General features: G+C 34.6%; 2 protein-coding genes and 1 long non-coding RNA gene across 3 annotated transcripts; 2 read left to right on the top strand and 1 right to left on the bottom strand.

Moving 5' to 3' along the window:
• The first annotated feature begins 915 nt into the window (after positions 1–915).
• LOC134243113 (L-proline trans-4-hydroxylase-like) lies at positions 916–5281 on the top strand. Its single transcript, XM_062725332.1, has 9 exons — positions 916–1055; positions 1136–1217; positions 1409–1487; positions 4138–4248; positions 4327–4418; positions 4493–4583; positions 4693–4822; positions 4942–5093; positions 5169–5281. The coding sequence occupies exons 1-9, from the start codon at positions 1043–1045 to the stop codon at positions 5250–5252; spliced, it is 834 nt and encodes a 277-aa protein (XP_062581316.1). The 5' UTR covers positions 916–1042; the 3' UTR covers positions 5253–5281.
• Positions 5282–5323: 42 nt separating this feature from the next.
• Positions 5324–6961, bottom strand: LOC134243112 (uncharacterized). Its single transcript, XM_062725331.1, has 3 exons — positions 6765–6961; positions 6227–6693; positions 5324–6118 (listed from the first exon to the last, which is right to left on the bottom strand). Exons 2-3 carry the CDS (start codon positions 6691–6693, stop codon positions 5449–5451), a joined length of 1137 nt encoding a protein of 378 aa, XP_062581315.1. The 5' UTR covers positions 6765–6961; the 3' UTR covers positions 5324–5448.
• A 1035-nt stretch (positions 6962–7996) lies between these two features.
• LOC134243111 (uncharacterized) lies at positions 7997–11989 on the top strand. The gene is made up of 3 exons (XR_009986977.1): positions 7997–8125; positions 11710–11776; positions 11914–11989. It is a non-coding gene; the product is annotated as an uncharacterized LOC134243111 (long non-coding RNA).
• Positions 11990–14191: the final 2202 nt, after the last annotated feature.

Here is a 14191-nt window from a genome sequence, read left to right as displayed (position 1 = left end):
GTTATGAGCAGACCTATTTTTGTATTCATATGAAGCAGAATGTGCAAAATCGCATGTATGAAAAGAAGAAACTGACGTTTTTCATACTAATTGTTTGTCCATTATTTATTCATTGAATTGACGGATTTTTCCGTTATTTCCCGATCATGACAAGGAGCACACGGCGGGTGTGACCGGTCGGCAGGGGATGCTCACTCCTCCATGGCACCCGATCCCACCTCTGTTTTGGAGGTCCGTGTTTGCTCTGCTCCTATTTTGTATTGTTTTATGGACTTTTGATCTTGACTGCTGTTCGTTATCGCCATATATTTTATTTCACGCATAAGATTTAGCACAAATTCTGATTCATTTGAATACAATATATGTCTGCTAATAACTGGGCGCAATGTGGTACCCATGGGAATTCCAATAAATTGTTGATAAACCTGGTCTCCAAAAGCAACATAGATATTGTCAATCAGAAACTCGAGCATCTTTTCGATGTCAACTTCAGAGTACTTGACAGTTTTGTGTACAATCAAATCTTGCGCCGTAAATTTCGCATTTTTTGCATTACGGGATCTGAAGCGTTATGGCCAAGGACTAATATATAAAACCATAACGCTTACAGTTCTCCAGCCTTTCGTAAACAATGCTTTAAAAGACAGATGTCCCATTTTTTTTTAGACCAGCGAGCTACAATTCTGCAGCTAAGTGTAGAACTGAAGAAAGAAAAGTAACAGGATTTTCTCCCCTATCTTCTAATCTTCATTATCTTAGTTTGATTTTGTGGATCTTTTTAGAGAAATAATATTTGGTACAAACCTTACAATGTAAATCACATTTAATATTAATTCAGACAGATTTTTTTTGCACAAACGAAGCATTCGAAATTTCGACGCAATTTTCTCTATTTAAAACCACGGACTATTGATATGCCTGTGTAATATCATAGTCCCTAATGTGGGTCGAGATTTAGGATGATGTACTAGTATCTGTGGACTATACAACAAATGACCCCCGAATTATAAACAGAAAAGGTAAACAGCAATACATCCACACGATGAAAGTCGCAGGTAATTGCTTTGAATACCGCTATATGATAAAATATCATAGTATTTTTTCATTCGAATTTACTAAATCTGTCTGATTTCAGAATATATCATAGAAAACAATTCACTAACCATAACAGATGAAGCAAAGCGATGTTTCATTGAGGATGGATGTATTATTGTAAGGTATATACAGGTACTTCGTAGAGCCTCCGTTCATCAAATGAGGATTTAAAAAAAATACTAGTTAAAAGAAAAAAAAAATGAAAGGGTTACATACATAAAAACAGACAGTAGTATTTCAACTGTTTTAAAAGGACGCAGATCTTGCAATTACATCTAATTTCATTGCCAAGATGTTAATGATTTGATTTCAGAGGTTTACTAAGTAAGGCAGAACTGCTAAAAGTGGAGAAAGCCGTCGAAAACCCAGAACTTCTAAAACACCAGTATGGAGTACGTTTGTCTAATCATATGGAACGCCGTCACTGCCTTATAGCAGAACACTACAATTGCATTGAGTCAACTTTCCATTACATTATATCAACTCTTTATGACATTTACACACACTACTATTGCGTTATGTCAACTTTCTATTACATTATGTCAACTCTTTATGACATTTACTCACACTACTATTACATTGTGCCAATCTTCCGTTGCATTATATCAGCTCTTTATGATATTAAGTCAAAACAATTTTACGTGGTGTAAAGATGTTTTTATATAATTTCAACTCATTATTACATTAAGTGCACTCTCTGCTATTTGGTCTAAGTAGTTCATTACATGATGTGAACTTATCTTTAATTCAATATCAAGTCGCTATAACATGATGTCAGAATTTTATTACATGATGCGAAAAGAATTGTCACATGTGGCCAATTCTTTACTACATTGTGTCATCAATATGGTACATGACAACGGGAATCTATTACATTATGTCAATTTTCCCTTACTTTTTGACAAATCATTATTATGTTATGCCATTGTATCTTTACACTGTGTCTAAAATGCTAAGCCTCTTGTCAGTATATCTTAGAATATTTCAACTCTTTATTGTGTGACATAAGGTTTAGGTTATGCCTAGAAGTTCGTTTTGTGTTTTCAGTATTACATGCAAATATGTTAAACATGCAAATAATTTAAATCAAACATATCAAATATTAAATTATACACAAGACTTCATTAATCCTTAAGTAAATATCAGGCTAAAACTTATAAATAAGATTATGTTCCCGTGGAATCCTTATTGACGATTCATGCGATTGTTTTTTTAACGTCGAAATTCAATGGCCGTTTAATTTCATAATTATCGCAAATCAAATATCAGTATGTGTCATGCAGCAATATTTTTCTTTTTATTTTGAATTGTTTTAAAAAGTCCGAAACTTCTGATCTAACCACGAAAATTGTCCTAAGCTTTTTATCTGTCTTTAACCCTCCCTTTTTTTTTAAAAGTGTAAACACATCGTCTTGCGTACGTGCACTGGTGGGTGGATGGGGAAAGGGGGATCCCGCCCTCCCATCTTTAGTGACCAAAATATGCATGAAATTAATAAATTGGTTTTACTTTGTAGGACATTGCATTAGTTTCACATAAAGTATAACTGAAATAAATTGAAAACGTTTTATATTTAAAAAAAACCGTAAAGCCTTAGGGCTTCCAGGCTTTCACCCCCTGCATGGTCCCCAACTTAGACACATACCGTCCCCCCACAGCTACTCTTTTCAAGAACCCAAAATCGACACTGATATGTTCCCATGTTTACTGAGGCATGGTCAATTGATTTAAGTGAGGTACTGGTAGATTTTTTGTAACAGAATTCTGGTCCTGGAATAGTTGAAAAATGACTAATTCCAGTGACGTTGCATCCTTTTTGAAAGTTGGGGGAGGTTTGTCAGCCAGAAAAAAATAACGTACAGGAAAAGGCAAAAAAAAAAAAAATGATAATAATAATTTGTCCAAACTTGAAAATCCTATTTCGGGTGAAAGGGGGGGGGGGTGTCCAATTTCGATCAGTCCTCAAAAAAAAAATCCAAATATACTACATTACCCTTATACTTCAGGAAAAAGTGGGTGCGGAATTTAAATGAACATTTTCTATGATAAATTTATGTCTGGAAGAAAGAGGAAGCAAGCCCCCCCCCCCTCATATAATGCGTCTGTCCTAATTAATCAGGACCTGCCCCCCCCCCCCCCCCTTCCCAGTCGTGAAAACACTGTTATCAACTTTGGTATAATGTAAATGTATTTTACAGCACGTAATGAACATTTGTAATCAACGTGAAAAAGAGTTAATACAATGTAAAGATAATTTTAAATCACATAAGAAAGAGTTAACATATTCTTATTAAATATCCACATTAAGGAATGGAGTTTTGACATAACGTAATAAAGTGTTGATATAATATGGAACGCCGGGACTGTCTCCATAATATATGTTCACATTATATTATAAGCCTTTATACATCACGTAATAAAGCACTGACATAAAGGTAAGATGTATTCACCTTACATCATTATGACCTCGGCGTAAAATAAAGATACATTCATATCACATAATAATGGTTTGTTATAATAGAAATATACACTCACAAAAGGGAATGGACTTTGACTGAAAGTAATGATAAATTTAATCATAAAACACATGTAAAACGAAATTAACTTGACTTAATGCAATTTTGACCCAACATGTTAAATAAATGAAATAATATAAAAAAAACATTCATTTCACGTGCACGTAATAAATTTTAACACAATGTAAACATATTTTCACTTCACATAATGAACTTCGGACTTCAACTTATAATTAAAGAGCTGATATAATAGAAGAATGCGTTTACTTCATATAATGCAGCATTGACATGATGTAAAGATTTTTTTACATCACCCCATAAAAGTTGACATAACGTAAAGATATGTTCACATCACGTTATGATAGATTGACATAATGAATGCATAGTTTTATGCTATAAGGCAGTGATGGCGTTCCATATAATCATGTTTTAATCAGTTTAAAGTACGTCTGTCTAATCATGTTTTGCTTAGTTTGTCTTTACACTTAAAATGGTAATTTTTACTTCTCTGTGTTTTATTTTCCAGAGACCAGACAAGAATGGGAGAGAACCAAAACTGGTTCTGTGGCAGCATCCGGGAAATGACGTCACTGGTATTGTTGCACGCTCTGAGAAAGTTGCCAAGACATGTGAAGAGGTGAGTTAACGATTTACTAGTATTTCAATAAATTCATTATTATACAAAATTAATGCGTATAAATCGGTTAATTTTCAGTTACTAGGGGGAGAGGTCTACCATTACCACACCAAATTAATTGCCAAGGAACCATATATAGGAGGTACTTTTGAATGGCACCAAGATTATGGGTAAGTCTGGTAAACTTAGTGAATACAGTGTATTTATATCCTGTAGTATGCTCAGTGACGTCATATTTAACCAGGTACTGGTATAAATACGGCTGTATGTTCCCTGATATGATGACGGTCTTTGTAGCATTGGATGATTGCAAGAAAGAAAACGGTTGTTTGCAGGTAAGTTGTTTAAAAGTTTTTTTATTTTTAATTACTAGTACATGTATATACTATTTGTCTTTTTTGATTTTTTGTTTGATGAATTGTAATGCATTTTACCTTCAAAAAGGTTTTGAAAGGGTCACACAAATGTGGACGAATTGACCACTTAATAGTCGGGGAGCAAACTGGCGCGGACGTAGAACGAGTCAAGGAGATCGAGAAAGTTTGCGATCTGATTCACGTGGAACTGAAGGCAGGTGAGGAATGTTTATAGAATTGATCTTTTTGTAAATCATTACATTTCAAGTACTAGTATTTAAAGTCTGCCCTTCATCACTAAGTTAGGGCAATGAGAGATAAAAGACTTGTTTTGCAGGAGATGCCCTGTTTTTCCATTGCAATGTTCTTCACACCAGCAGTGATAATACGAGTAAGAACATGAGACGAGCTCTCGTTATAGCATACAACAAAGCGTCCAATGACCCAGGCCCACACGAAAAACATCCAGGATATACACCACTCGACATTGTAGGTACTATTCAGGTATAAATTAAATTACTTGTTTTCAGTTTACCCTTTCTCGTCATTGCACCTCTTTTACAGGTTGAAAATTCAGCAATAATGAATTGTGAAAACTATAGTGACTTCACAGGAAAAGACTTTTGGCTCAAACAACCACAAGTGTGATTAGTTGAAATGAAACATGATTGAAAAAAGTCATCCTAAAACATTTTATTCTTAGGCAGATTACTTCGTACAGGAATATCATTGCAAGATTGACATGCTAAATAATAAAAAATAAAAACATCACAAATGTTGAGTCATTCATTTTCTTTGCAGTTTTATAGACAGCTTCAATGTACAATAAGATTTTATTTATAATTTAAGAGGCTCGTCGAATGGCCCACGTCATCTGATACGTAAGTGCTGCGTCACTGTAAGAACTCTTAATCAAAGAGGGGTCATTCGTGCGGACAGCTTTCAGAAATGTTCCAAGTTCAGTGAGATACGAATCATCGGTAGGGAAGGTAAAGTCCTGATCCTTATTTGGCTCCTCGTTTTTTAGACTTCGTACCCTTAGGATACAGTCCTTTTCATAAGGTTCAATGAGGGACAGTTTGAGTCCATCTAGCTGAACGTCAATATTGGCCTCGTACCTTGTTCCCGGTAGAGCTATTGAGTGCATTAAGGTACCTAATCCACCGTCCATGAATCGCCAGTGACTCATTGTTACTCGAGGGATTCTTTTTTCAGGAGTTATGTCGTCCTCTGCTTCAATTGGAACGTAAGCTAGATGTCCAGCGCCACTGGGATCAGAGTCCTTCAGCAGAAGAGTGTGTATCGTAGGAAGATCTACGTCACTGACCACAAACCGCGCCAAATCACAGAAGTGTGTAGCCTGTTCTACGATTGGTCCACCGCTAAAGTCCTCATTGAACCAATACTTGTTAACAGCTTTGGTGTAGGCAAAATAGTATCTCGCATTGAACGCCATCACCTTCCCACCATGTTTTGCTATTAGCTCCTTCATTTTAAGTATGCCAGCATGATATCTGGAATACATAATGATAAAGATCTTGAACTAATTTCGTGCAATTGCCAAGTTTAAGTGGAAATTGATTGATATGCTATATATATTTACTGTATTACAGAAAATATACCTGAACATATATCCGACACACACTATGACTTTCTTTTCTTTGCATGTCTCTGTAACGGCTTTGGCGTAGCTCATAAAATCCTCCGGCGGCAGGACTGACAAAGGTTTCTCCACAAACACGTGTATTCCTGCACGTGCGAACTGGAGCTCGAGGTCTTTCCCCTCTGAAAAAGAACCACGATAAGCCGGAGGAATCCCTATCAACACAGCATCTGGTTTTAACTCAATAAGTTCTTTGTAATTTTTGAAGATTTTGCAGTTTTTGTAGAGATGACCATACTTTGCAGAAGATTGTCGTTTTTCTAGAACGCTCCTTGCCAACTTTTCGTCCAGGTCCACAATACCGATGACATCAATGTCTCCGAGCTGTTCTAGGCGCGAAGCGTGGTCCCATGGCAGGTGCTGCCGACCGAAGTTAATGGCGCCAGCGCCTATGAAGCCTATCTTAAGAGTAACCTGATCCGCCATCTGTAAAATCACTCTTGGTTAATTTTCAAGATTCATCAAGCGAAATCTACAGTATTAATACATTGACTAACCTGTCTTAGCTTAGTTTTAGGTCCAATTCTCTGCTGAGTTGATGGACTTTTAAATTCCCGTCCTTGGTTCAAATATTTCCGTTTCTCTGAAGATGACCCAATTTTGTTCTATCATTGAAATGTTTGTTCTGATTGATATAGAGTCTGCGTAAGAAATTTTACTTCGAGTGTTTGGAGGCCATCTTTTTACATCGTAAAATTATACCAGCGCTGTGTATTTAAAATGAGGTCACACGAATGGAAACAAAACACAAAGGGAAAGGAACAATTAATGTAACCCTCATTTTGTTATGTATTTAATATAGTCAACAGCTATTTTTTTGTATGTGAAAAAAAACCCCCGACTGACAGAGAAAAAAGGAACATATTCAAAATGCATCCGCTTATATCGTTCTTTTTGCAACAAAATATTTTAAAAAAAGGTAATCTCAACAAAGATGATAATGGCCAGTTTATATTTAGATACTGTATACTAAAGAAATAAACAAAAGATTGTCTAAATCTTTTTCAGATTAAGTGTTTTGACGATTTGCGTAGGTGTTGTTCTACTTTGAAATCAAATGATGCTTAGTTTGGCGATAAAATGAATACCCGTATAATAGTAGAATTATAGAACTCTGTAATTCAGATGTGTAATTCTGCATTTGATGACCAGGTTTCCAAGTCATGTATTAATTTTTGCATTGGTAAAGCATACCATTGAAAATCTTTAAAAACTTGGACGGGTCAATCATAGAAAATACTAAATATGGTAAATATAGTATTTTGAAATATGAGTAAAAAATGAAGATAAGCTGGTTCGAGAGGATACTCAGACTTTTCTTGAGAAAAAAAATATAGGAAAGGGCAGCATTTTGGAGAATTACGTATTCAAATTGGACATTTGGGCTAGATACTTCTAAACCGTGACGTGACATATCTAACTTGACTTTTCGTCGAAGTCTCCCCCGGGTTTCATAACTATCCATTTTCAGAAAGCTCGTGTGACCTTAATGGTAACTGGAAAGTGGTGAAATTTTCTAATATTGTTGCATTATGACTCTATATTATGGATATTTCCGTTGTTTGCTTTCATCAAATCACGATAAAATTTTAGAAAGAAATTCCACGAACTTTTGGATCAGCCCTCGTATATATATTATGAAGTAATTATATATATCATACTATGTGCAATATAAATATTATACACATGGAAGGTTTGTTATTCCGGTCACTGATTTAAGATAACTTAAGGTCATTAGATTTAAGATAACTTTAGGCCATTAGATAGGGATTTATGGACGTTGTCCTTGTTTCCCGGGGAGAGATAGCCTTAACAGTACACACATGCAGGTCTCACATCAGTTGGATCAAAATGTCGGGTAAGTCAGTTCATTCTTACCTAGATTTTCCTTATTTCAATGTTCTTAATACAAACAATTTACATAAATTACAGAGCATTAATATCATATCTAAGAAGCATAGCGTTCGGCAAATGCTTCGATGTATTTTTATACGTCTATTAGAGATATTTTCACTCATATTAAGATGTTATTACTTGCTGGTGTATGGCTACAAATTTATTCCTGTCCTCGACATTTTGGGCCTTTGAGCTTATTTAAGCTTAAGTTTATTTTCCCCGACCTTTTGCTACGCGGGACCCCGGTTAATATTCTCTCATCCGAAGGACCGGTTTCCTTCTGCTACCGGTGTAAAGACGAATAATGACCCCCCATCGAATAATGACCGGGGGTCATTTTTAGCTGTCGAAAAATTACCCCCGGTCAATATTTTAAGGCGAAAAATTACCCATTTGTCCGTAGAAAAAGTGTCACCATCCTAAAAATTTGCTGAAAACCCACGTGAAGAAAAATGACCCCGTAGAAAAATGACTCCCTGTGGATTAAAGCTGAAATTCTTAGGGGGCAAAAAAAATTAGATAAAGACGCATATTGGCCAAAATGCTCACCTGAGCTAATTGGGAATAAATTGATGATATGTTGATCTCATAACATTATACAATTATAGCTATATTTTAAGGTCAATGCCATGATTCAGAATCTAAAGGAGTAAAAGATTTATCGAGCCTAAAGGGTTAGGTAAACATTGTTTTTCGATGGTGGAAATCATCGTACTGACAGAAAAAATCAGCAGTATTATATACTAAGTATTATTATATCCTCCTCTTGTGTATAACTATAAAGGTACTGTGAGCAATGAGCTCACTAAATAAAACCCCCTGCACTCTCATATAAATATAATAGCAGAATCCATGTTTTGCTCTGGAAAATCCAAAATATATGTCAGATCAAAAAGTAAAATAGGATGTGCACAATAGCAATATGTAATAAAGATTCTGTGAAAGTCTCATTTCCTTCAAGGGTATGAGCGGAGTTGCGGATAAGAGATGGGTACCCCAAAGCGTAACAGACGGACGGACATACCGATTACTATATTACCCTCCCACTTTTCAAGCGGGGGTATAAAAAGATGTGTTTGTGAAACAGCTATGCCCCTATATGGCAACATAACAAAGATTAAACTTTTCTTAAATGCAATTTAAATATATTGGTAACCAAAGTAAGGTCTTCTCACAAGAAATACAATTGCAAAATAGGAAAGCCCTGGCACGGCTTGTTCAAAAGTAATGGCTAAGAATAAGGTTTTGAAAGGTAGGTCAAACTCAAAGGTCAAAGGGTCAAAGTTGATGGTTTCTTAAAAAAGGTTTAATGTAACAAGGATTACATATGTGAAGTATGAAAACCCTAGCCCTTACCGTTCAAATGTTATGGCCAAGGTTAAAGTTTTTTTCATAAGTAAGGAAATCTCCAAGGTCAAGGTCAAAAGGTCAAAGTTTTTAGTATCCAATGAAAGGTCATGCCAAAAAATACATATGTGAAGTATGAGAGTACTTCTATCTACCGTTTTTAAGTTATGGCCAAAGTAAAAATTTGGCATTTTTGTGTAAAATGGACACAAACTCCAAGGTAAAGGTCAAAAGGTCAAATTTTGTGGTACCTAAAGTAAGATCTTGTCTTAAGGAATACACATATTAAATATGAAAGTCATAGCTCCAATAAATGAACAGTTATGGTCAAGGTTACAGACCGCCAGATAGACAGATAGACATACAGACGGACACGATAAAACTATATATCCCCGAATCTTAGATTATGGGGACATAAATAGAAATGGTCTTCAATTGACTGTTCATATTACGATACAGTAAAATGAAGACGTTACAAAAATGAGAATGTTTGTTCTGATTTTCATATTAAATTCTTTGGAAAATATACTCAGAACTGAGTAAAATGGTGGAGTAAAAACAAGAATTAAGAAATGTAATGAATACTGTGTGCTAAATCAAAAGATTATGTCTACATGTATAGTTTTTGCATTAGAATGTGTATTTTACACTAGCCCATTGCTTTACAGGGCATATTTTAGGTGTTATACCCACCCCACCCCCTTACTTATTTAGGAGCAGGTCGATTATCAACAAAAGCAACAACAAAAAACTACCCTTCCTTTATTTTTCTGTAAGGAGGGACTAAAAAAAAAGCTTAAAATAATCTACTATTCCACCTATTTTCAACCGTTACTTTCCCACAATACTTTCAAGTATACCCCACCAACATTTAAAGTATGATTTAATCATTGCGAAGTAAATTATGATATGATTTTCTTGTGTGAAGGCTTTACTTCATTTCGATATTTTATTTAGAGCCTCTTTCAGTATTATTGAAAGGTATAGAGTTTTATTTATATTTTTGCCTTTTCATTAATTTTTTTTTGTTTTGATTGTTTTGATTTTACGTAATTTTTTTTTTTTTTTGGGGGGGGGGATAAAAATTTCCTCCTCTTTCATTGTCAAATAGGGTTTTCCAAACTTATACAAGCTAAAAGTTGAAATGAAGAAAAAAAATTCCTATTAAGGAATATTTAAACCTGATTGTTGCATGGTTTGATTTCTAAAAACAAGTGGAATATCATTCTTTAAGCAAACATGATAAGGAGGAATATTAAAAAGAAATTTTATTTACTTGACAATTAAAGAAGCTCTTTTCAAACACAATTTTAGCACTGAAAGACTACGTGAATCTCTTAATTATTTCATACGACTTTTGGTATTTTTCTGGTTACAGAAAATGTAAAACTTAGTTTCACTGTAAGAAAGATATCAAAGAGTGTATATTGTGAAAAAAAAAATTAAAAACTCTATTTCGTAATATTTTTTCCTTTCACCTGTTATAAATTTTGTATCACATTTAAGGGAGTCATTTTTCAATGGGGGTCAATTTTTTATAGGACTAACATATAAAATAATTACCCCTAGGACTCTTTTTCTACAAAAAATGTTTTTTTTTTTACTGGTGGGGGGTCATTTTTTGTCGTTGAAAAATTACCCCCGGTCATTATTCGATGGGGGTCATTATTCGTCTTTACACCGGCTTCCACGTCCCGCAGTGGGGTTCGAACTCGCGACGATAAGATCAACTCCATCGCTAGACTAGAGTGAATAAGATACCACTGCGAGCAACCGAAGTCTTCAATGAAGACCATTATAACGTTATAATAGTTGTTAGGGAATAAATAGTACTACAATAGTTACCCTTTAGTCTTCCTGTAAAATTTGAAGTTTACATCTGTAGTAAGCAATCACATTATAACCATAATTTCAGTCCCGAGACTTTAGAACCCTTTTCTCTATTTGAGGAGCCTTGTGATTTCAAAAGTACATTAAACCTTGAGGAAACATTGTCTTAATTTTTATGGTAAAAAGGCAGTGATAAATCAGGTAAAATGATTAATACCGAGATAGCTAAATTTCTACATTCTGAATCACCATATTATTATGTTATCGTTTGACAGCGGGATATCATATTTATTTTTTCATCAATTAAAAAAAAATCAGTTAAAAAACATGCAAATATATATTTTCAAATTGAATAATATATTTTTTAAGCCATAAACTTTGAAATTACGGACCAAAGATTGAAAGAATATGAAGAAAATGGTTTCATTATCATAAGGTACGTGTATGCAATACTTTTTCACAGCAAAAACAAAACACAGTTTTTATAAGAGTTTCATAGCAATCTTTTTTGACATACAATGAGAATGATAAGCCACAATATGCATGTACTAATATTCTAGTCCTTTTAAACAGGAATTTCTTCGATGACGAAGAAGTGAGAAAGATGAAAAAATGTTTTGAAGAGACAGAAGAAATGGCCAACCAAAAGATATCGGTATTTTTATTTATTTCATGCAATTTATGAATCGTTTTTGAAATTTTAATCTACACTAAATTTTTGTTGTTGAGATTTTAATTATCATAAGGTATGTCGTCTTTCCCTTAAACTTCATTGTGACATGACCCGGCGAGTTTTCCTTTGAAGTCAAGCGTACTGTAACTGCGATACAGAACACTTTTTGTGGGCGTTTCTTATGCAAATGAGCAGAAACTGTACTGTATCTGCAAAATATCAACGATACAGTACGGTTTATTTTTAGCCATGACGGAAAGCTGTATCCATATTCAGACACAAGAATCGTTCAATTTCCATGAAAGCACTGTTGGTATTTACTCAAAATTTGAGGTGAATTAAGAATAAAATTTTACAACGTAAAGTTATTAATAGTGTCGAATTCAAAAATTTTAGAAAGGAGGGAGTGGGGCAGTTCACAAATGATTACTACGCCCCCCCCCCCCCCCCCGAAAAAAAATAAGTAGAAACTCGAGGAAGGGGGTAGATTTATAGCCAACCAAGACACTATGTAGTGTTATCGTTTCTTGTTGATAAATTAATAAGCGTATGTATACAAGTTTAGCAAAAAACATATACGAAAGCGAAAAAGAAAACAAAAACTCACAGGAGGGTTGACCGGGGGTACCAGTGAGTGCTGGGATCCCTTTTGGTTACTCTACATTTTATTAAAAACATGAAGGTAAAATACCCCCCCCCCCCCCCCCCCCCCCCCCTCGCTTTCATTTCATCTGTTTATTTCATTTTTTTAATAATACGACAGGTGTAGGACATTGTCGGACTTTTTTCTCAGAATACAGTTTCGCAGAAGTATTTTTGTTTCAAAAACATTCCCACATGATTCTTATATATTTAAATGTTTTGGATTAAATCGTAGCTTAAATTTAAAAAACAAAGTCGGCAACAGCTGAATAGAGAAAAAAACCTAAGCAATCAAATTTAAATTTATTTTTTTGGAAAACAAATTATATAATGCATCCCCTAAATAATTATTTTAAAATGATAAATACCTGCATGTCCACCTCTCTCGGCATTTCACTTGCGAATGCTTAAAATGGGATACTAAATCAATTTTCTGCTAAAATCATCCGATTGGTTGAGAGATATGTACCCAAATATGAATGTAAATTGGTGAGGTCATTAGAAAGGTCATGTCACAAGTCATTTAGAATACTCGTTTCCTATTGTATCAGAGATACAGGGCGGGGCCCGGCTCGAGCTATCGCTCTCGCCTCAAGCCCCGCCCTGTATCTCTGATACAGTAGGAAACTCGTACTCTAAATATAACATAGGCAAGGAAAGGAATTGACGCGGTTAATATAAGTAATATTCTTAATCACAAAGGGCCCAGTCTTGAATGTGTACTTCATATTTTAAGTTAAAGACTACACCTTGTATTTCTTACAAATATACATCGAACATTGCTTCAAAAAATTTTCATTACAAAACTGAAAAAAAACAACTTTACATTGCCTGGATATCGAGTATCTGAAACCAAATCCTCTATCTTGTTTATGTTCTTCTTCACCGTACTGTGTATAACTATAGTTGTAGTTGCATGCTGCATATGCTATTACAGGTGACGGAAATATAGTAGTTAAGGTCTTCCGTCTTCACGGAAGACCTTATAGTGATTCTACTGTTTCTTATTAAGGTCTTCCGTCTTCTGCGGAAGACCTTATTGTTTTTTTTTCGGTTTCTTTTTCACTTTTATTAAGGTCTTCTGTCTTCACGGAAGACCTTATAGTGATTGTATTGTTTCTTATTATTAAGGTCTTCCGTCTTCACGGAAGACCTTATAGTGATTCTATTGTTTCTTATTATTATTAAGGTCTTCCGTCTTCACGGAAGACCTTATAGCGATTCTATTGTTTCTTCTTATTAAGGTCTTCCGTCTTCACGGAAGACCTTATAGTGATTCTACTGTTTCTTATTATTATTAGGTCTTTCCACCTTTCTGTGGAAAGACCTCTTGAAATGCTTATGTTTATTATTAGGTCTTTCCACCTTTCTGTGGAAAGACCTCTTGAAATGCTTATGTTTATTATTCTTTTTCTTCCCTTAACTTTTGAAACCACAAGGCTTATCAAAAAACTTAATAGTTCATGATACTGGATATTTAAAGTTATTCCGAAAAACGACCCAAGAAGTTTGGTCTTTAATCCCTTTCGAAGTTAT

This window comes from Saccostrea cucullata, unplaced genomic scaffold (assembly GCF_032062105.1).
Source record: "Saccostrea cucullata isolate Sc308-1 unplaced genomic scaffold, CSIRO_AGI_Scuc_v1 ctg2624, whole genome shotgun sequence".
Classification (NCBI taxonomy): domain Eukaryota; kingdom Metazoa; phylum Mollusca; class Bivalvia; order Ostreida; family Ostreidae; genus Saccostrea; species Saccostrea cuccullata.
This window is presented reverse-complemented; position numbering and strand designations above follow the sequence as displayed.